This window comes from Aricia agestis, chromosome 21, assembly GCF_905147365.1.
Source record: "Aricia agestis chromosome 21, ilAriAges1.1, whole genome shotgun sequence".
Lineage (NCBI taxonomy): Eukaryota > Metazoa > Arthropoda > Insecta > Lepidoptera > Lycaenidae > Aricia > Aricia agestis.
The window spans coordinates 8,809,085-8,833,539 of record NC_056426.1 but is presented as its reverse complement, the minus strand read 5'-3'; the positions used below and the strand labels follow the sequence as shown (position 1 = coordinate 8,833,539).

General features: G+C 37.4%; 1 protein-coding gene across 2 annotated transcripts in view; it reads left to right on the top strand.

Moving 5' to 3' along the window:
• Positions 1-313: 313 nt before the first annotated feature.
• Positions 314-24,455, top strand: part of LOC121737650 (G protein-coupled receptor kinase 2) — a 54,566-nt gene continuing 30,424 nt past the window's right edge. For both annotated transcript variants that reach the window (XM_042129312.1, XM_042129311.1), the window contains exons 1-2: positions 314-776; positions 19,374-19,469. In XM_042129312.1, the coding sequence (XP_041985246.1) occupies positions 725-776; positions 19,374-19,469 (148 nt within the window). In that variant the 5' untranslated portion in view covers positions 314-724. The remainder of the gene's footprint in view (positions 777-19,373; positions 19,470-24,455) is intronic.

Genomic DNA, 24,455 nt, shown 5'->3' with positions numbered 1-24,455 from the left:
TATAAAATGATTGAGTTCCTAATTATTTATAATTGGTAACGAAATTTAACATTACAGGATTATAATATATAAATTATAATTTTGTTACTAACTGAAATTAAATAACGATTAAATATGATAAAAAAATAACGATATGGACTTCATTTAAAATTGTTCACAGATAGAAATTTTACTGAACGTTTAGTTGCAATTGATTAAAATTCAAATATATTTTATGAACCCTACAATAATAGATCGAAAATTATGACTGACACAAATTAATTATACTCAGAAATTATATGGTTGTATAAAACTATCGACAGTTGGTATTTTTCGAACTTTAAATATGGCAACTAAAAATCCTCGTCCGGCTGTGGTCTTGGAGCGTGAAGCGTATTTCGCTCCCGTCAATAAATTATTTCGATTTCAGGGCGTGTTCGATAATTTCGGCTCGGTGTGTTATATTTTTACGTCCCCCGCCCGCACAATTTAGAGCGGAGCACAATATCGGTGTGTGATAGTGAAATGGGACTGTTCCGAGTCACACCCTTGTAGCTTGCGTGTCGACTCTAGTATCTGGTGTGATCAGTATCAGTGTTTACAAGCCGATGGTGTAGTGTTTGGTCCTGGTAGACGGCGTATACATTGATGGGCGAGTTTCCGTCGTCGTCGAGCGCGGCAAACGGGCCGCAACGGCGAACCATTTCCTGGAGGGTCTACATCAAAATCCGCCACACTGGAACTGATGGAATTAGAAAATATCGTAGCCAACACTGTCTACTTGAAAGCAAGAGAAGGTCAGTACCGAAAAGCTTTCGCCTCTCACGCGACCATAACAATTTGAATATAGAACATTTTTTTTTCGTTTGTAAACAGTAAGGTCTTTGACCTATATTCGTAAGTCTGTTAAATCATTTTTATGCTTCGTGTACGGGCAGCGTAAAAATAAGTGACATAAAATTATTACTTTTATATGGATGTAGTGACGTTCTCTTTACAACTTTTTAATGGTGTAGTCGTAATTTTATTAGTCTTTATTAAATAGTTGATTCCTGTTTTCATATTCATCGGGTATAGTAAACTTTTAGTAATATGTAAACAATGATTATGTTATTATGTTTACATTTACATTTCTGTACCTTATTAAAGATCAATAAAAACAGAGTTAATAATATTAAAAGACTGTCTGTCACCAGTCTGTATCATATGCCCATGGTAACCACTCAGTTAATAAGTTTTCACAAAGAAACAAAAAATATTCTATGTATGAGTCTAAAACACACTCACACTCTGTAGGCCTACTACGAAACTGTTTTGAGACTCAAACAATCAGACGAGAATGCCGTGTCCTGCTCTAACAACGTTATTTCACGTTTCTTAGAGTAGGACGCAACATTCTCGTACGATTGTTTGAGTATCATAACCGTTTCGTGGTACAGTCCCTGGACCACTGAATATGTTAAGTTTCTGTCTTGGTTCTATAATTAATAATCTGTTCTTTAGTAATAGACGTCGTGATTTCAATGATGAATATTATACAGTGTATTAGTGTAAACACCTTTATCCTTGAAACCATCAAATGAGCCTGTCAAAATGATCAACTTTTTCTATGAGAACAATGTTGGAAACTCAAAAAAAAAAATGCCGGATCGGCAATTTGTATGGGTATGAAGACGGATTTTTTGAGTTCCCAGCATTGTTCTCATAGTAAAAGTCATTGTGACGGGCTCATTTGATTGTTTCAAGGATAACGGTGTTTACACTAACATCTTGTATATATGTAAACTAATAATAATAAATAATAAAGCCTTTATTTCTGAAAAGCTTTGCTCGTTACGTTTTGCTCATTATGCAGTTCGGTGTGCCTCTTGGTGTGGGCCTCCGCCAGTGCTTTTCACTAAGTTCTGCCCTCTGCAACATGTCAACTACGTTACTCCAAACCTGATGATGCCTATTCCCAGTATTCAAAGGGTCTTAACTCTTAACACAAGTCTTCATCCAAATTGGTTCATCTGCTTAGGCATGGGTGTACCCAGGATTTTACCAAAAAAATCATGAAAAATGACTTTTATAAATCTGACTGAAAATATATTTTAGTTTCAACACTTCATTTTATTCAGAGTAGGTAACACGTTTATTCCCATTTGTCAGGAAAAAATGACGTTTATTTTATCTTCTAGGGGGGGGGGACGACGACGACGACGACAGTTGATTAGAAAAAAATTCAGTACAAATTGGTCTCAAAACAATTGTTCAATAGACGTTTAAATCTTTTGTGGTAAGACCGTAATATGTATATTGTTAAGTATGTTTAAATAAAAAACCGACAAAAATATTACATGGAAACATTTAATTTGAACAACAATAGTGTGAAATTGCTAATGTATTGTTATCTAAAACTGTACATTGGCATGGATATAATTTATTTGCACACTTCAAATGCAGTGTAAAACTTGTTTGGATTACAATAAATCTATGAAGACATACACATTTTATACTGCTTGATACCCGCAACTCAGTTACACCAATCTTTGTTTATCGTGCGAGAAACATACAATTTTCTAGGATAAAAGTATTCTATATCCTTTTGCTATTCAGGACCCTATCCCAGCACTGAAGATGATTGATGATGCAAAGAGAATTGACTCTGCAGTCTGCACTCCTTTGCGGACTTACTGAACTACATGTCAGGGTCAAGACTTCTATTTAAACAGCTTTTAAATAGAAGTCTTTGGTCAGCGTAGCAAGATGTGCTGCATCATGATTATTATATATATATTATAACTAGATCTTCCGCGCGGCTTCGCCCGCGTAATTTAGGAATGTGACGGAAACCGTACATTTTTCCGCAAAAAAAGAATCCTATGTCTAGGGAATGCAATCCCGCAAGATAATTTCAATCCCGGTATTTGTGGGATTGAACCACCACAATCCCGCTGGATCCCGGTATTTGCGGGATCCCGCAGGTTGATTTTAAACTTTTAAAATAAATCGTTATAATGATACTTGATATACCCCGTTTTATGCTCAGAAAGTCAACGAAAACAAACTTTGTGGAACACTTTTTTACAGGGGTTTATTAATAAAAATAAAAGAAAACTATTTTTTTATGTGTCTAGTGTTTAATCGTAATAATAATAGTTAAAAAACTAAAAAAACTCATTTATTTTCATCTTATAATTAAGTTTTTTTTTCGAAATATAGATATAAAATTGAACTCAAAGAGTCCTCTACATGCATACAGCCCAAACTTATAAAAGTATGTTAAAAAAGTTAAGGTATTAATTTTGTGTCGTCTGCCAAACGGCTCCTGATATTCCACACTAGGTAGCCAGCAGCTGAAAAAGTTAGCTCAGCTTCCACGCTGGTTGGTACAATTGTCATTAAAAGTGAATTGAAAGTAAATAATTGTTTAGTGGGCTGCTAGTAGCCAGTTCACGCACCTCCGCCTGCAGAGTTACACGTATGAATCACGCTTCTTTGTAATCCCGCCAGTCCCGCGGGATCCCGCTAAATTTTCGACCGGGATTAGTCCCGCAAAATGCATGCGGGATCCCGGTATTTCCGGATCCCGGTATCCCGCAATTGCATTCCCTACCTATGTCCTTTCACGCGGTCTATTCTTCATGTGTGCCAAATAACATAAAATTTGCTCCAGTAGTTTCTTAAGATAATACGAGTAAGCAATTTTAAATAATTTCCTCCGTTTTTTCCACATTTTCCTCTATTTCTTCGCTCCTATTAGTATTAGCGTGATAAAATATAGCCTATAGCCTTCCTCGATAAATGGACTATCTAACACTGAAATAATTTTTCAAATCAGACCAGCAGGGCTAAAATGGTCATATTTCTTCTTCTTCTTCTTTACAAATGACCGACTCAGTGAGTTGCCAATGTCAGAGTGGTTTGGTCATATTTAGCAATTCCTCAAATCAATTCAGCAAATGAATTGTCAAAACCGTCAAACTGACAAATGTCAAATGAGTACAAAAATACAGAAATGAATTGCAAGCAGAGTTGCATTTTACGATTTTAGAAATATGTATCATATTATGATTCATATCATGATTCTTCAAAGCGACCATTTTAGCCCCGCTGTAGTTCCTGAGATTAGCGCGTTCAAACAAACAAACTAACAAACTCTTCCGCTTTATAATATTAGTATAGATTTGATTAACTTTAACGCCTACATGGTCTAGTGGTTAGAGCGTCGCTCTCGACTCCGGAGGTCGTGGGTTCGAATCCCGCGTTGGAAACATGTTATTTCCAAGTTTGGTTAGGACAATGCAGGCTGATCACCTGATTGTCTGACAAGTAAGATGATCCATGCGTCGGATGGGCATGTAAAAAGTCGGTCCTGCGCCTGATCTCTCGCCAGTCGTGTCGGTCTTCCGTCCCACTGGGTTATGAGAGTAAAGGAATAGAGAGTGCTCTTGTGTACTGCGCACACACTTGGGCACTATAAAATTACTCCTGCGTACCTGGTCTGGTTTCAATGAAACCGGCCACCGTCACCGAAACCGGTGTGGGGAGTATTATATTATTATTATAGATTTGATTGCAACAAAACTGTAAAATAATGTAATTATTGTGTATTTCATTGTACTGTTGTTATCACTCGTCTGCTATCGGAGGAAACAGCGCGGTCTCAATGAGATTGTGCTTGTTAATTCATTTATTATTGTAATTATTGTAATGTTATATTGTTTACATACAGTAATAAAAAATTTTTAACGTGGGAGAGCCATGCTTCGGCACGAATGGACCGGCTCGACCGGAGAAATACCACATTCTCACAGAAAACCGGCTAGAAACAGCGCTGTGTTTCGCCGAGTGAGTGAGTTTACCGGAGGCCCAATCCCCTACAATTCTCTTCTCTCCCCTATTCCCTTCCCTATCCCCTTCCCTATCCATTCCTACCCTCCCCTATTACCCTATTCCTTCTAAAAAGGCCGGCAACGCACCTGCAGCATCAAAAGATGCTGCGAGTGTCCATGGGCGACGGAAGTTGCTTTCCATCAGGTGACCCGTTTGCTCGTTTGCCCCCTTATTTCATTTAAAGAAAAAACTTGAGAGGTGTCAAGGGACACCCGAATGGAACAAAGTTATTTCATATGTTCAAAAACCTGTATTATACTATGGCTCATAAAAATTATAAAAAAAGAAAATCTATCGACGCCCAGGCATACTAACAACGCGTCGTTGTTTATTCTCAAAATCGCCATCTTCTTGACGCACACTGCACAGAAATACTATCAATGCCCTCTGCCCCTACCATGCTGGTACTAATAAAAAAGTGTCGAGGTGAAAATATCGTTCTGTCTAGCCTCCTTTACGCCGAACGCGCCATACATTTTTCCGGGATAAAGGATATCTTTTTATCAAACTATGGTAAAGTTGTGTGCAGACTGCAGCCTATACATACTGTGTAATGTGTATGTGTGAATGGCGCTTGTGACAAAGCTTCGGGTCACGACTCACACGTAGCAGTACAGAGGACCTAGACAAGTGGCAAGCACAGAAAGTGGCAAGCGATTATCCTACACGCCAACAAAATGTCGCTAGCGAATACTACGCTAGCCACTTATGTCAAATCGCATACATTTTGTTGGCGTTTATGATAATCGCTTGCCACTTGTCTAGTAGGCAGCCCTAGTACAAGTGGCAAGCGATTGTCGTAAACGCTAACGAAATGTAGGTATGCGATTTGACATATTATGGCATCGCTTCGTTAGCGAATACTAATGTCAAATCCCATACATTTTGTGGCGTTGGCGTTTACGATATTCGCTTGCCGCTTGTCGAGGGCTCGAGGCCCTCAGTTATGTTATAGTACAGGAGCCAGTATACAACATAACAGAATAGATAGAACTATTAGGAGTAGGTACCTCGACTTCAAACTGGCGAATATAGGCGAGTTGGGCACGACTGTCACTTTCAACATGTTTCACAACACATTTATAGACATTTTTTGGACTACAAAAAAATATTATAAGACCTTGTAATATCTTGGAAATAAATAAATTATATTTATTTATATAGTCTTCTTTCTAACAAAAATATGATCAAAATCGGTTCACAAACGATTAAGTTATCACTTAGCCGCGAACGATCATTTTATTATATAATAAAAAAAATAAAAAAAACCGACCGTATTATATTATTATATAGTGCTTACTATATAATAATATAATACGGTCGGTTTTTTTAAGCAATCGGCAAAATATCGATGTTGTGACGTAAACCACTAAATCGTTATCTTGGATGCCGGTGACTATAGTGTTAGTGACTAGTGAGTCAAAGATAGCAGCCGCATTCGTCAGTCTTATCTGTTCAACTTGAGTTATTTGTTGGAGTTGCGTAGAAATTAGAATGTCTTTGGGGCAATTTTTTAAGCGGCGACCGGTTCAAGAAATTCCGTAACGAAAAACCTAACGCCCGCAATGTAAAAGTTAACCTATCAATCTGATACCTCTTCACGCTAACGATAAACCAAAAATTTGACATGATGCGGTCATGAAAGAGGACTTATAAAGGTCTTCTGTCGTGAATAATGAAAAGTTAAAAAATAATCGGCCAAGTGCGAGTTGGACTCGCGCACGTAGGGTTCCGTACCATTATAGAACAAAATTAGGCCAAAAATTGTTTTTTTTTGTTTTAATATTATTTTTTATTTTATTATTAATTATTAAATATTAAAGTACACATATAATTAAAGACTTTGAGAAAAATTCAAGTACCTACCTGTTGTCATTATTGATATAGAGCAAAAAAGGCCAAAAAATCACGTTTGTTGTATGAGGGCCCCCCTTAAATATTAATTTTATTTTGTTTTTATAGCGGCAACAGATATACAAATACACATTCTGTAAAAAATTCAGAAGTCTAGCTACAGCGGTTCTTGAGTTACAGCCTGACAGACATCGAAGTCTCAGTAATAGGGTCCCGTTTTTACCCTTTGGGAACGGAACCCTAAAAAACTAGCTTTTACCACGCACTAAGTCAAACCGCCTCATTGGATGTCCGACATGTTGATTTAAGTCACGTGACCACTTTTTTTGTATTCCTGACCGCAAACCAAATCAAACGAAATTTGATACCCATAATCATGATTCATGGGGGTGCATTTCAAATAGTCTACATCCATCTTTAGGAGGCCGCCATGTTGGATTTGTAATAACTAATGACGTTTCTTAGCTAGTCATGTATTGTCATCAGAACTCAAAACTTGCAAAATTTCATCCTAATCGAAGACCGGGAAGTGGGTCAAATTAAGATTCCAATATTTTCTTACATTGCATAGTTACAAGTGAAGCTAATATGTATTTAAAGCGTGTTAAAAATGTACGATTCCTGCTCGATTAACGATGTTCAGCACGAACCTTTTTTACTAGTTAGTACACATAATAAACTCGAATTATCACCGTCACCTCCTACACTATAACGTTGGTATTATGCAAATGTGGGGCCAAGTGATCTCTGCTCTGTATCTAATTGCTCTGTTGCAGAATATACTCTCGTATTTCGGTGGATTGCTTATTGAATAAACAAAATATGTAGATACTAGATAATATTATATTTTGAACAAAACTTCTTTTGCGCGTAGCAAAATGTGATATGCCGCCTCTCCACATAGGCAAGCGCATTTGCCAACGCGCTGGCGGTACGCTTGCTAACGCGCTTGTGAGTAATCCACACGCTTGCGAGTTTGCGAAAAACGTCCTTTGATGCTACCGACACCGCGCGGCAAGCTCGAAAGCGCGCCGGCTAGCATCTAAGTGTCTAAATAAATAAATAAAATAAAATATATTTTTATTCAAAACTAGTTGCCCCGGTGAACTTCGTGTCACTTTAAAACCTTCCTTAGGCTTCTATGAATATTTTAAGACTAAAATCAGCCCAATCCGTTCAGCCGTTTTCGAGTTTTAGCATTACTAACACAATTGAAAATCCATTTTTATATATATAAAGAAATTTGTGTATTTTAGGTTTAGTGGTATTAAAGTTCAAATTGACTTTTAAGTATTATCACAAATCTTTTGTATGGGAGTATAGAATTTTTTTTTTAGAATTTTTCTCTTCGTAAGAACCATCCTCGTACTTCAAGGAATATTAAAAAAAAAGAATTAGCGAAATCGGTCCAACCGTTCTCGAGTTTTGCACTTAGCAACACATTCAGCAACTCATTTTTATATTATAGATGGGTATCATGATACACTTTTTGAAAGTCGTAGAAAGAACGAAGCACACCAGCATAGCTAGCACGCCGTTGCCCAGTCGATTCTTCGGAAGAAAGTAATGGCAGTTTCTTTCCCACGTCTACATATCTTTTTCCTGAGCATGGCGCCACCCATCGACTTGAGTTTCAGTGGACAAAGACAAGAAACTCTTTCCATAGCAACCGTTATAGCAACGGCAATAATTTTTTTGACATTTAGTTTCTTGATTTTTTTTATTATGGCACTTCGGCTTATTCGTAGTTTGTAGATCAAAACTATAATTCCGGCTATAGACAGGGTTGCTATACATCGATTTTTTGAATTTGCCGCCATTTACTCGACACTAGCCATGGTTTTATAGCCAAGTGCCATAATAAAAATAAAAAAAAAGAATCAAGAAACTAAATGTCAAAAGCGGTTCGTCATGCTTGACTTAAAGATTTTCTATAGATTTTCAAAAGCGGAAGATATCGAGATACAAAATAATCTTTTTCTCCAATGTTTTTCCGGTAAAACTGTCAAAAATTTAGTTTCTTTCGTTTGTCTACGTGCTTATGCTAGCTATGCAGGCCGAAGTTACGCGGCGTAAATTCCGCATGATACGTCCGCAATGTCAAACGCATGCAAAATACGGACGGAATAGTGTGTCATCCGCCAATGCGCCAACGCCCGTTCTACACATTGAGCCAGTGTCTGGACCAGCGCGCTTGCCAACGCGTTTGCCTATGTGAAGTGTCGGTAATAGATACAGACGCGGTCGCAGCCTCATTATTTTTTTTCTTTGAATTATGAAGGTTTTGATATTTGCATTGGAGCTTTTGTTGTACAATTTGTACATTGTCGTTGGAGGAATAAATTAAACACAGAATACTATATCACTGAACGCTCTACTCTCGGTGGTGGCCGGTAAAGAAGTGGACGACAGCTCTCACCGCTCACGTCTGACGGCCATCTTCTCCAAGCCACCACTCTGATTGGTAGTGCGGCCATCTTTATATTTTATCAATATACTACATTTGTCATGGTAGATTTTCTTGTAATATTTTCCTACGCTAGTCTACTGCGAGATTATGAAAATACTGACCGTGTTTCGATGACACAAAAAATGTGCTCGTTACACTTGTAAGTTGTATGATCCCATAATGTTAAGCGAGTTGCACACTGAGGAACAACAATATAATATTTCTTTTTTTATTACTCTATAGTTTCCCACTTTATTGCCCTATAGTGTCCCAACTCCCACTGCTGGGCAAAGGCCTCCCCCAGGATCTTCCACTGTTCTCGCTCCTGCGCCACCGATAGCCAGCCTGGCTGGTATGCCACCAGCTCATCACGCTTAAACGCGTCATCGTCAATAAACGCGCATCGAAGCGAACGATGATTTCGTAGGCAGCGCAAAGAATTTCCGTGCTTTCAAACGTTTTTGTCATAAATACTTGTGGCCGTACCACAATTCGCCTAACATTCCTGCATCGCGCTATCAAAGTTTTCTGAGCGCGTCGGTATATATACGACAGCTGAGATCTATCACGTGGGCTTCGACCTGATCGAGCATAACACATCGCTCGGTCGGAAGATCTTCCTTTGTGGCGGCCACTCATTATTCCTACATACTATTGGAAACAATCCAACACAATCTTGTCACTTTAAGTAAAGGTCATTTTTAAAAGCTTATATTATTTAGTAGGCTTAATACAATTTACTTATTTTCCCGTGGTGCTTCCCCTTTGTTCGGACATTAATGTCACGAAAATTTATCTGTCTCCCGCTTTGCTTGGGGAGGGAAATTGGATTTCTCCTACTCCTTTTCTTTCTTCTGATTAATTTCGTTGCGGGTCCCAAGACAGATTTAGCTTGTCCCTCGGGCATCCCTGAGATCATATCAAAGGGTTTGGTTACCACCGTTGATCCTGGCGACACAGGAGTTGCAGTGGTGGGAATGTGTGGTGGGCCATTTGTTCGATAAAAAAATAAAAAAAAACCGCAGACGACCTGTCGCAGCGGGACTTCTGATTTGTATGTTTTTCTATGAAATTGTAGTTAGCGACACGAAGCTAGCGACACTTATTCATAGAAATACATAGAAACCAGTAGTGTAGCGTCGCGACGACACACCGTCTGCAGCCGCCTGCTTCATGTAGCCGGCTTCCGACTTCTACCTTTACGCTAAAACGCACGGTAGGAGGTTGACACTTCCCCGAGGAGAAAGGCTCCCCCGGTGCCCGGGGAGCCTCTCGGTGAAGACAGGCGGCGGCATAGGCTGCTGCAGTGATTGTGGTGCCGGAAGCGGCAAGCGCTGCGGAGGACGCGGTAGAATGCGTAGCGATCCCGCTCCTCCGTGTGTAGCGTTGACGAGGGCAGGGGGGGGTTTTAGTCGGTAAACCTCTGCGGAGGGAGTCCGACATACCCCTGCCCTTTCCCCCGAGAGGGCGGGGGATGCGTAATGCATTTCCCCTCCTTAAAAAAAAAAGCAGGCTGACACTCATCAAGGTGATGAAGATGGTATATTTTTCGCGTGAAACGGCGGCGGAAAGTATCTATCTATTCTCAGTGTGCCACACCCTTAAGCCGTACTATTTGGCAAGTGTGAAGGCAGAAAAAAACGTTAATCGTTATTCGATGCGGCCCTACTCAGTAATTGCCTGGCTTACCGATATGGAGCAGAGGTCTTAATTTAGACCGTATATGGCCTAAGTAAGCGTAGTGGCGTATTAACCAACTAGCCCAAAACGCGGGTTAAAGGAGTGAGCACACTGAGACGGGCCGTGCCGGGGGTCAGCGTGCCGGGGGCCGGGGCTCATCGCAAAAATCCGCCTCCATACAATTTGTATGGAAGCGGATGCGCGTATCGCACACTGTGTCGGGGCGCAGCGGATTTCCGCATCCATAAAAATTGTATGGAGGCGGATTTTTGCGATGAGCCCCGGCACGCTGAGCCCCGGCACGGCCCCTCTCAGTGTGCTCACTCCTTAAGGCGACGCCTTGATAATTTGGCTGTAGCTATATCGATTTTTAGGGTTCCGTACCCAAAGGGTAAAAACGGGACCCTATTACGGAGACTTCGATGTCTGTCCGTCTGTCCGTCTGTCTCTAGGCTGTAACTCAATAACCGCTATAGCTAGGCTACTGAAATTTTCACAGATTGTGACTTGTGTATGTCTGTTGCCGCTACACAGTGTGATAAAAACCTCGATTTTGTTTCACCGCGTTTTTCTTTCAAAATACTATAGTTGATAGCTATATAAACATTAGAGTAAAACTCCGAGATCGATATTCTTTGTAGTTATTTTTTTAAAGAGTGTCAAAGTTAGCGTTTTTCTGGGTCAAAAATTTGCATAAAAATTAATTAAAAAAAAACTAATCAAGTAACATTAATTTTGTATATACCAATTGAACAAGCACTTAATACTTTACTTTTTCTCCGAATTTGGTTAACCTACTGTGATCAAGTAGGCAGATATTTATTTGAGTGGATTTCAACAACTAGCATTTTTTTACTAATTTTGGTGGAAATTTTTGTTTATGATTTTTTTTTATTCAATTTGATTTTAGGTGTTAGAGAGTACTATCTTTTAATTAAATTATCAACAAGAATAAGAATATTCCTTTAAATAATCATGTTATTCCTGACACCGAATTTGACCTCCCACCAAAATTGGTTTTTTGACACCAAAATTGAAAATGATACCACCAAAATTGTTACACCCCACCAAAATTATATTTGGATGGAAAAAACCTTGTACTGCAGTAAAAAAATAAAAAATAAAAATAAAAATTGCCTTTGGTAACAGATCTACTTGCCTGCCTGAATAACTTTACCTTAAAATTCATGTCATTTCAAGCTAGTGTGCAGCTTTAAAGATGGACAGAACAATGTACTAGCATATTTAAAAGATGAATCCTAATGGCTGTACCTACTTATATATTTTAAAGACTAACCGAATATGTAGCATATTTTAACAAAATATCATCTTAATATGATTGTCTAGTTTGAAAGATGATCCCATGACTGGGCAACATATTTTATTAAGAAAAAAAAATGTACCACTTAACATTTTATTACAACAAACCTCACATTTACGTAGTAAACAGTCAACCGTAGTTTTTTCACAAGTCAAAGTATTTAAGACCGCTGTTATGGAATTTTCAAGAATAATCTTGTTGTTCTTCAGAGATGATATCACAAACTCCATATTAGCATGCGTTTTACACATGCACGTCTTACGGTTTTCGATTCTTGGCTTAATTACCCAAAATGGTCTCATTCTTGTAAAAGTAATATAGCTTATAGGTGGGTACCCATTCTCAAGATAATTTCGATATAAATTTCTTAAAGAATCATTCCAATATCGTTTTTGCTTTCTCAAACCACCTCTTGTTATATAATCTTGCTTGCCTGGACATATTCGACTATTTTCATCATCTTCAAAGAAGTTTTTCACAAGATTGCGTAGTTTTTTTTGTTTAGGACTGATTTTTTTAGGATTTACCATGCGTTTGCTACACTCAACTTTTTTTGGACTTATCTTCATCTTTTTTTCCAACCCCTCAAGTCTTTTTCTATACAAAAACTTTTGTTGTTGTTCCTTCAGAAGAGCTTTCTTAAGTAATCTTATTTGGGACTTTTTCTGTTCTCGGTATTTTCTAAGTTGGTCGTTCAGTTCTCGTTTAAAGATGCTAGTGCTTGTAGAAATATCTGACTGCGGACTGTTTCGCCCAGACATAGAACTGGGAGAGTTTATGCAGCTTATGTTGGGACTTATAAATGGAGAAGCGGTCTCATTAACAGGTGTACTTCTTTGAATAGCATCGATGGATAATGTTTCTTCAATCGGAGCAGCAGGAGCAGCTTCAACGGTAAAAGTAAGACTTTTGTTATGGGATCGCAAAACTCGAGGTGAATTTGAAATTGGCTGATGTGTTTGCTGTGACGTTGTTTCGATGGATAAATTATGTAGTGGAATGTAGCTGGACAGTATTGAAGGTGAACCTCTTCTTTTTTTTGTTTCACAGTACGCTTTGAAGTTAATATAATTTCGTCTCTGTTTCAGTCTACGGGCTCGAGGTGGTAATTCGGACAACGGTACAATTTTGCCTTCAGCTTTCTTTCTGTGGTATCTTTCGCGTTCTTTTCTTCTCAGTTCTTCAAGCTTGAGGGGATCTTTTCTGATGTTTTCTTTTCTCTTTTTTTCAGACTCTCTCTTTCTTTGTAACTGCTCTGCTCTAGTTTGTTTAGTTTTTTTCTTCGGCTTCCTGTAACAGAATACCTTCTTAATTTGAAAATATCTATCTACAGGATAAAAAAATAGTGTTATGTATACCCTTATAGAGTTTACTGTGAAAGTATCAGCATTTTTTGTGATTTGTATGGGCAAGTCCCGTAGCATTATGAGTTTGCTCACACAAAAGTAAAAAAAGTTACTCTTTCAGCGCTGTTATCTCGAATAGGTATAGTTAATAGCCAAAGTAGAAAAGGGACACAATTGTAATACGACCTATGTCCCAATATCTTCCTAAATATTTTTTAATACAGTATGTACTAAAGAAACCATATAAATATCCAATTTTAGGAGAAAAGAACAAATATCAATGATAATAAATTAACTTCATAAGATACGTGCGAGCGCGCTCAATTAGTTCAAAATTCAATGCAGTAAAAAAAACAATATTATAGACATGAAAGTACATAGTAAAATTACGAGGCAAGGGAAAAGAGGGCACAAGGCGATACATTGTGCTATTATCCTAATATTTCGACTTATATTCGATTTAATAGTAATTACATTAATATTTAATTAGATTTATCAATTGATTTTATAATTTTGGTCTCATGAAGCAATGTTGGTGTAAGTAAATAAACATTTTTATTTAAATTTTCTAATTTTGGTGTGATGAAGCAATTTTGGTGGGTCTAAAAATGCCACCAAAACCACCAAAATTGTCCCACCAAAATTGGAAATTGCGAGAAAAAAATTCTTAAAAAAAAACTACGTGTACTAAAATAATAACATATTTACTAAACAATAAACAAACCAAAGCTCTACCATTACTCAAAATAACAATAAAATATTACTGCCACAAGTATGATTATTTAAGTACACCAAAATTGCATAAAATCGGGGGTGTTGCAATGAAACGGTTTACTTACATTTTTGGCGGGAAACTGGTACGGCACAGCACACAACGACCTCCTAAGCCGGTTAGCGCGGGACTAAATGAAGTGCATGACGTAATTTGTATGCTTTGGGAATCACTGGTGTTTTGTAGAAATATCGTTTTGTAAATGACACCAAAATTGGAAAATTCTCGGCGACAGACCTAAATTGTGCCTGTAAAACTATACTACAGTACTTAATATAATAAAATTGATATATTTTGAATGATCAACTATTATAAAACGACTACATAAAAATTAAAATCGAATCATACGTCTAGTTTTTAGTTAATCGATCTTGATATTGAGTAAAATAGGTCGGCGACAAGCCACCAAAATTGGAAATCGCCTATATTTGCTTAATTTTCTTGAAAAATAATAATTATTTTTAAAATATAATGATAGGGCCATATTATAAACGTTGTGCTTTACGATTAAAACAAAAAATAAAAACAATATCTAGAAAAAATAGGATAGTTTTCAGCCTTGCCGCGTAAAAAAGCGGTTTGGGAAATCCACTCATTTATTTAGTAATTTTAGTTTTTTATTTTTTATTTCGCGATTAGATCGAATTAGAAAAAGTTTTAAGCATGAAATGATAGTGTGAGTAATCCTTTATCAATGTTATCAAAAATCACACTCTAATAACCTCTGTGTCAGAAGTTATATCGTATTTAAATTTTTTTAATAAAAATTCGGATTTTTTGTACCTAAGGTTGTCACTAAAGGTCTCTTGTTTGATTTATCCGGTTGATACGCAAATTCGCAATCGATATCCTATACAAAAAATATCAGGATCACGTTTAGGTAGGTCTAATAATAAAAAATCTAAAATGTGAAAAAATATGACGTAAATTAATGATTTTATAAGCTCAAACAGTATCTAATCAGTAATCACCTTCTGATGTAGTCGGACAAAATAAAATATCAACTTTAGTGACAACCCTAGGTATAAAAAAATCCGAAATTTTATAAAAAAAAATTGAATTGGATATTACTTCTGACACAGAGGTTATTAGAGTGTGATTTTTGATAACATTGATAAAGGATTACTCACACTATCATTTCATGCTTAAAACTTTTTCTAATTCGATCTAATCGCGAAATAACAAATAAAAAACTAAAATTACTAAATAAATAAATATCTGCCTACTTGATCACAGTAGGTTAACCAAATTCGGAGAAAAAGTCAAGTATTAAGTGCTTGTTTAATTGGTATAAACAAAATTAATGTTACTTGATTAGTTTTTTTTTAATTAATTTTTATGCAAATTTTTGACCCAGAAAAACGCCAACTTTGACACTCTTTAAAAAAATAACTACAAAGAATATCGATCTCGGAGTTTTACTCTAATGTTTATATAGCTATCAACTATAGTATTTTGAAAGAAAAACGTTGTGAAACAAAATCGAGGTTTTTATCACACTGTGCGCTATAACAACAAATACTAAAAATAAAATAAATATTTAAGGGGGGCTCCCACACAACAAACGTGATTTTTTTTCGGCCTTTTTCGCTCGTAATCAACCTGGCAAGAGGTAGGCACTTAAATTTTCCACACATTCTTTTGTTATATGTGTACTTTAATAATAATTAATAATAATATTTAAATAAAATAAAAATTTAAGGGGGCTCCCATACAAAAAACACAATTTTTGGCCAATGTTGTGACTTGTGACGCGACTTTAAAGTAAAAATGTGCAACTCGCGTTTTTTTACTTCATCAAAGGAGATTGGTTACGTTCCATATTAAAAAGGACCCATACCAAATGAAAATAATATTTGTAATTTGCTGCTAAAAATTATGTACGAAGATTTTCGAAGTGTTTCAAAAAGCATAAACAATAATTATAAAATTATTATTTATTAAGCTTTAATGGCTATGTCACATGTAAAAGTTAATATTACGTACACTGTACACACTAACCCTCTTATTTATACAATTAAAAATGTTAAGTCAGTTGACAGCTAAGGATAAAACGTAAGTACGAGTAGGTATAACCAAAACTGTGTCAACAATTAAATAATTATACACTTTCCTTGCACTTATTACACTTTATTTACTTATTTACTTTATTTACAAATAAAGTGGAATAAGTGCAAGGAAAGTGTATAATTATTTAATTGAAGATGAATTTCCACCAAGAAGTGACAGTACATTCAATATCATATCTAAAACTGTGTCTGCACATAGTGTAGATTTTTTTTATTAGTAGGTCGTATGTATGTAGACGACATAGTGCTGTTATGGGTACTGTATGTCTACAACTTTGTTGCGCAAAAATACGTTTCTCGCGCGAGGACCATATTTTTTTCGGGATAAAACTGTCCCTTGTCCTGTTTTGCAACCTCAAAGCATTAATACTCATACGTTTCATCGAGCTTCTTTTGCATTCACAGGATATTTGTATGCATATAGATAAGAATATTCATGGCAATGCTTTACTAGATGTAGTTCGAACACTATATCACTATATTTATCGCAAATATATACTATTGATCCGTCCACAGTCCACACTCAGCATGCAAAGCGGGTCGTAAACAAAATTGAACGGCGAAGTGTCGGCCATCTTGGAGATAAGTTTTCCCGCCGTAAAGCTAAGGATAATGGCACACTTGGTACTAGAAAAGGCACGCAATAGCATGGCTCTCCCACGTATAAAAAAATTTATACGTGGGAGAGCCATGCTTCGGCACGAATGGGCCGGTTCGACCGGAGAAATACCACGTTCTCACAGAAAACCGGCGTGAAACAGCGCTTGAGCTGTGTTTTGCCGAGTGAGTGAGTTTACCGGAGGCCCAATTTCCTTCCCTATCCTCCCCTATTCCCTTCCCTTCCCATCCCTACCCTCCCCTATTACCCTATTCCCTCTTAAAAGGCCGGCAACGCACCTGCAGCTCTTCTGATGCTGCGAATGTCCATGGGCGACGGAAGTTGCTTTCCATCAGGTGACCCGTTTGCTCGTTTGCCCCCTTCTTTCATAAAAAAAAAACGCAAAAGGTAACCGTTAAACCCGCTTAAATGTCTAATCGCGAAATGCGTGCGCATTCACATTTCGTGTGACGTGTGACGTGTCTACAATAAAAAGTGTTGTAGTACAGCTGTTGTTGTAGTATGATTATTTACTTACTACGAGAAGCTAGGTGGGCTAATACAAGGGGCTACTTACTGGGAAATTATGATGGTACATACATAGAGCTCTATGTACATCGCTCACTTTTCCCTGGTTGCGACTCTAGTTTAGCGCTCGCCATTCATACATACATAAATAAACAGGGTAATTAAACACATGCAATTTTTCTGCCATAAAATCCATCTGCCATCTGCCAAAGTATGCCATGTGAATTTATTCGGTGACACCCATATCTAATATTAAACATCTCCAGTGACACCAACTTCGCCCAGTGTGCCACAACCCTTACCGGCTCCTGATTGTTATGTTTTTGTATGTTGGCACTAATCAAACTGTTTTTTATTTTCCGGGATGAATGAGGTTAGAAATACGAGAATTCTTTATGTTTATGTCCGTTTGTCGGATTCTGCCACACTCTTGTCGGCTATATTTTTGTTTTCACATTTCTGACGCTGTGTTTTTACTGCTTGCTGACGAATGTGATTTGAACATCTCTATTTCCTCTATTGTTTTGTGTTTATTATATATCTGTATAGTGGTGCTTTTTATAAGAACGATGATCTTTTATGGTAATTTTTAATTTTACTTTGATGGATTTCATTAAAAGTTTGAGCGAGACGGTCTTTTACATTTATTTATGTTTATACAGTAGATTAGAATTAGATGACTCCTGCAACTCCGTTGCCTCAAAATTCGTATATCGCACGGGAACCGTACATTTTCCGGGATAAAAAGTATTCTATGTCCTTTCCCGTAACTCAAAGTATCTCCATACTCAATTTCACCAAAATTAGTTAAGCGGTTCGGGCGTGAAGAGGTAACACACAGACAGACAGACACACATTTGCATTTATAAAATTATTATTTATATTTATTTTTTTAAGTATAATGTTTTAGGATTAAAATCAGCCAAATTGATTCAACTGTTCTCGAGTTTTAGCGAGACCAGAGACATGTATTTATTACTCTATGGCGAGACTAAAAATTTAAAATTCATTTTATTTATGTATCACCGAGGAAATTGAGTCCTAGGCAGTTGACGGATCTATGTTTGTGGTCGGCTTATGTCGGCATTGGTTTGACTTCACGCGACCAAATTACTTAGGTCCGCCACCTGTCTAGGAATCAACGTCTCTGATAGTACATATTACATATATTGGTAATCATGATAGACAAATAGGATCTAGACTTTCGTAATCGCTTGTCCATCATGTAAATATCGCATGAGTCGTCAGCGAAATGATCATACTGAATGCCCTTATGCTAATACTATTATTCGGTTGGATGGCGAGCAAAAAAGACTCAATACGGTGCTCAGCGGAGCTTCAAGACTATTAATAAATGGGGACCGATCGCAGATCGCTTCGCCCGAACGACTGCTGTAATTGCTTAACGTTGCCCTTATGAAAGGCATATACTTGCATAGACTAGCTAGATAGAAAAACAGCCCTGATCATGTTAGGGGGAGGAATTAACAATAAAAAAAACAGAGTTGGAGGCGTCATCTAGATGACGCCTTCAACTCCGTTGCAAAATTAGTTTATCGCGCGGGAACCGTAACTTATAATTTATGTTTGACTTACTCTGTCACTACTAAAATTATTTACACATCGAATACAGTGTCTGTTTGTCTTTGTCTGGCACATTGCAAAAGTAACTTGACGTACAAAGACAGCCGACTTTGAATAACAAGAAGTTAGGATAGGTTAGGTTAGAATCTAACCTATCCTAACCTATCCTAACTTAAACTTTTATAGTAAAGCTTTGATGCCCTTCAGTCACAAGTGTTATCACGTCGGTTTTCTGTAAGGTCGTAGCCTTTCTTTGTAGGAGCTTTTACCTTTGCTTTGATAATAATAAAATATTCGTTTTTTTTTTATTTGCAGGTGGCTCCGATAGCAACAAAGGCAAGAGTAAAAAATGGCGAAAAATCCTCCAGTTCCCTCACATATCGCAATGCTTAGATATAAAAACAACAATAGGTAAGTTTGTTATTGCAATATTTCGCTAGGTTATAATTTATTGAAAAATATTAAATAAATACTCAAAAGGCTAAAAAAACCAAGTAGGAGCTCCGCGAGCGATACGGAGACATTGTTTTGTATCCTTTAAAATGTCACTTAAAAGGGTTCCGCCACCAAAAAAGTCTTTGGACGTTTGTATATCATACATTTTTCATTATTGTACATTTTTCCAATGATCCAAGCAGCCATCATTCCAGTAGCAATCCAGCGCTGGATTCAATCACTGGATTGGAATAATGTAAACCGATTAGACACAAAATGACAACCTCCTTTCTTAATAGTTAATACTGATCGTTTGCCAACAACTAAGTCTCAGATAAACTTCACATCGACGTTATAAAACAAGAGTTATTGCCTATAAAATAATTAAACGACACCGTTAAAATTGTTTATTACTATTCACCTTTATTAAATCGAAATAAGGTTGACTTTCGTAGAAACTCAAAGGTTATATAATTCCGACCGCACTTATAAGCGTTGTTTCACGTAGCGTCAGGCCACACAGGGACGCAAACGCTGCGTTTTTATGCGATTGTTGTTTAGTGATTTTTTCTTGATCTTAATCTGACAGATCCGATGATATTTCGATACTAGAAAATAACTTTTTTAAGCCTATCAACCAAGAAATCCAGATTATTTTTAATTAAGAGGAATAGATGTGTATTATACTAGCTTAATCTGACAATCTGAGTCCCAATTTGGGCTCTAATGCATTATTTCAAATTTTGAGCTGCGCCTCGTACTCTTATTACTACCATTTACTACGTACCGGCCTAAATTATAGCACAACGTAGCGATAACGTCACGATAAAACGTAGAGAATAAAGCTCAATATTGCATTGCTTATATTATAAGTTATAAACGTTGCGTCGTGTCGTGTCTTTATGTGACTGATCCTAAGCGAAGGAAAATTGATATCTTCAAAACGCTGCGTCGTGTCTCCGTGTGGCTGATTCTTAGGAAAATTGTCTAGTAATAAAATTTGTTGTAAAACAAAGCTTTTAGCCCTTGTTAATAACGTCATTGGAGTAGGAACCCCGTAAAATCGATTATGAAATACTGTATGAGTGCTTCAAAGTTATAGGGTAACATGTTGCCCGCGGCTTCGCTTGCGTTTTCTTATTAGTCTCAGCCCAATCGGTATGAATTGATAAAGTTTCATGCAAACTTTCATCCCCTGTTTTATCCATTGGGGGTAGAATTGATCAAAATCCTTTCTTAGCGAATGCCTACGTCATGAGATCTATCTGCATGCCAAATTTCAGCCCGATCCGTCCAGGGGTTTGGGCTGTGCGTTGATAGATTATGTCAGTCAGTCAGTCACCTTTGAGTTTTATATTATATGTTAATATTAATATATAATATATTATACGAGTATATAATATATATTAATATATAATATATTATACGAGTACATATGTTACGCTCAAAGACCGAAAACGCTCAGTGAGCGAAAAAATGGCTCACAACGCGTTGTGGTAATAGTGAAACGGCCACGACGCGAATTTCGGTTTCAGAACGCGTCGTGGCCGTTTTCATTAGGGCCACAACACGGATTCGCGTCGTGGCTGTTTTTAAATGCTCAGAACGCGTCATGGTGTTACTCGATTACCACAACGCGTTGTGGTCGAATAGCACGTCAGCCACGACACGAATTTCGCTTTGTGGTATTTCTGTGATTACCAGAACTCGTCGTGGCCATTTTCATTAGGGCCACAACACGGATTCGCGTCGTGGCTGTTTTTAAATGCTCAGAACGCGTCATGGCTTTTCTCGATTACCACAACGCGTTGTGGTCGAATAGCACGTCAGCCACGACACGAATTTCGCTTTGTGGTATTACTGTGATTACCAGAATGCGTCGTGGCCGTTTTCACTAGGGCCACGACGCGTATTTCGCGTCGTGGCCGTTTCACTATGACCACAACGCGTTGTGAGCCATTTTTTCGCTCACTGAGCGTTTTCGGTCTTTGAGCGTAACATATATATAAGACAGCCATCCAAATGGACACTCACACAAGAAAGCCACCTTTTAGCAAAAGAGTGTATTTTTTAAATTTTTTTAATGGTATTAATTACTTACCCGGTGACCTTCGAATCACTTCCTTCTTAACATAAACCATCCCTGGTCTTTCACGAATATTTCAACGCTAAAATCAGCGAAATCGGTTCAGACTTCAGCCGTTCTCGAGCTTTAGCGAGACTAATAAAATTATCTATTTCAATATTTTACGAACATAAACACATTTACAATATTAAAGCTTTCATGCACATTAAATTTTTTAACTTGTCAATCTAGAATAATTAAAGGACAATGTGTAAAAATGTACCCAATACCACCGCCAACATATTATGATGTTTTAAAAATCTATACTCATATCCATACTAATATTATAAATGCGAAAGTGTGTCTGTCTGTCTGTTACATCTTCACGCCCAAACCGCTGAACTGATTTTGCTGAAATTTGGTATGGAGATACTTTGAGTCCCGGGGAAAGGTCATAGGATACTTTTTATGCCGGAAAAAAGTACGGTTCTCGCGCGATAAACGAGTTGCTGGCTTCATCTAGTTCAATATAAAACAACTATCCCTCCCGTAACAAAACAACATAATATCATCCAGTATAAATGAGGAAATCTTTAACGAGTGTGACATATAAACAGTGTTATCGTTTATTGACCTTCTAACTTCGATTACCGTGTCCGGTGCTAGGGGCCCAAGTACTTTCGGGAGATCTTGGTGGAAAATTCTGGAAGGTTTTAGGCTGGCCACACACGTTCCGTATTTAGAAATCCTAATGCATGGAATTAGTAGAAAATACATTAATTGCCGCACACGTTAGGTTTTTTCCGGCCGGAACGAATTTCTGCACGTGCCTACGTTTCAAGTGTAGGCTGGCGCGTTCTCGTGTGAAGACAAACGAATGTTTGCTCTAGTCTTACGGAATTCCAAATCGTAATTCCACAATAGGAAATCGAATACGGAAAATGTGTTTATGCGGCCAGCCTTAGGATCGATATTCGATGGGATTTTACATTGATGCATGCGATCGAGCATCAGTATCTGACGGACAGACTTTTGCATTAATCTAATATCTACATAGGTAAAAATAGATTTTTTGGATGAATGGATTTTCAATTTTATTAGTCCTGTTAAGAGGAGTCCACACCGCCGTTTTTCCATACAAACGTTGTCCCCTGTTTCCTCCCTGGATAATGCCGGCAGAGTTATGATTTTTTCCTGAATATCTATAGCCACTATAAGCGTGTCCCTATGTTTTTTTTTTCATAATTTTATTATTAAAAAAGATAAGAACGTCCAAAAACCCAAAAAAATGGCCAGATTTTTCTCTCTGTTCAAACACCCAGAAAACAAAACTGGCTAAAATATACAAAAAAAATAGAACATAGGAACACAGCTCAATCCTTGCTTTAATTCTTAATGAAAAAAGTACTTAAATCGGTTAAGTTAGGTAGTTGTAGTAGCGTTTACTGTGTAGTGTTACTCCGTACACGTCGCCAGGGGAATGAGGAATCCTGAGCGTAGCAAAGTAATTAAAATCACGACGCGCTCCGCTCATAATACATGTGTCGGCAAATAAACGACTGGGGTGACTATGAGGAGCGTGTTTGAGGACAGTCCTCGAACGTGTAGGAACTATTGGCACATGTCAAGTTCATACAGCACAAGTTTCGGATTGTAGACGCTAGTTGGCAGCACTTTCTTTGTGTAAGACAATGCGCAGAAACATTTGCATTAATTCGCATAAATATTTAATTTTAAACATTTTTCAAACGTATCTTACTAGCAAAATTTTTTATTGAAAGTGGGAATATAATCAGAGCATGCATTTTGTGGTGCACTTTTTAGCTTTAACATAGTAATTTTTATTTATAAGTAGATGTGTTATCATCAGTCAGCCAAGGTGTGACGACGCGAGCCCTCGCAAAGCTCGGCTTTTATCTAGTATTCCTAAAAAAATCTTGTAGCATAGTCAACCTGCAGTTTGAGAAGGATGTCCCTACTTATTACAAACGTAGAACGCCGCAGGGCGCTAGGGCTGCGCAATTTGTCATTTCGAGTATTTATTTTGCACAACCCTAAGATGTTAAATACCTATTGAAGGCGTGAGTGGATGAAGCGGGTAACTAATATTTTACAACATAAGAGCAATAACTAATTTGATAATTTCTCTTATAATTTGAACAAACCAATGTACGGCTTACTTGCCTACTTACAGTACTCCCAAATTAATAATGCGCATGGAAATCTTCGCTAATTGTCGTAATCACGAAAACACCCGAATCTATGAAACGTATGAGCCCCAAAACATGCACTTGCATTTTGCACCTTGTTTAAAGGAAATAGAAGTAAATATCATAATTATAGCCAAACGCTGTCCGCTGTCGCCGCGCCTGTCCGTCAATAAGTGCTAATATAACTCACCGAGAAACCAAGCGGCGTTACCATGGTAACGTCCAAGCAACATCAGACGCCTCTACGTCGCTGCAAAGCGCTGTTTTTCTTAAAGTTAAGTTTAAAACAGCGCTTGCAGCGATGTCTTCCGACGCTCGGGAAATACGACCGTTGCCGAAAAATTACGAAAATTTCTATGCGCAATTATCACTTTGGGAGTAAGTCATCTGGCTAATATATGTGACTATACATAAAATCCACTTTCTTTTGATTTCAAGTTATCCTCGTCGGAATTCCGGTCGGAAAGTTTCCGTTTAAAAAAAAACGACACTTTTCATATTGCTAGTTACCCACTTCATGCACTCACATCTTGAAATATCAATTAAGGTAGAAAAGATGATATTATGTTTTAATTTATTTCGACGTTTATTGAGGGGATGTCCTTAAAACGAGATTAATAAGATGAGTTCTTTTGTATAGGCTGAAAAAATTTAATAAAAAAGCTTGTAGCAACCGAAATAACCGAA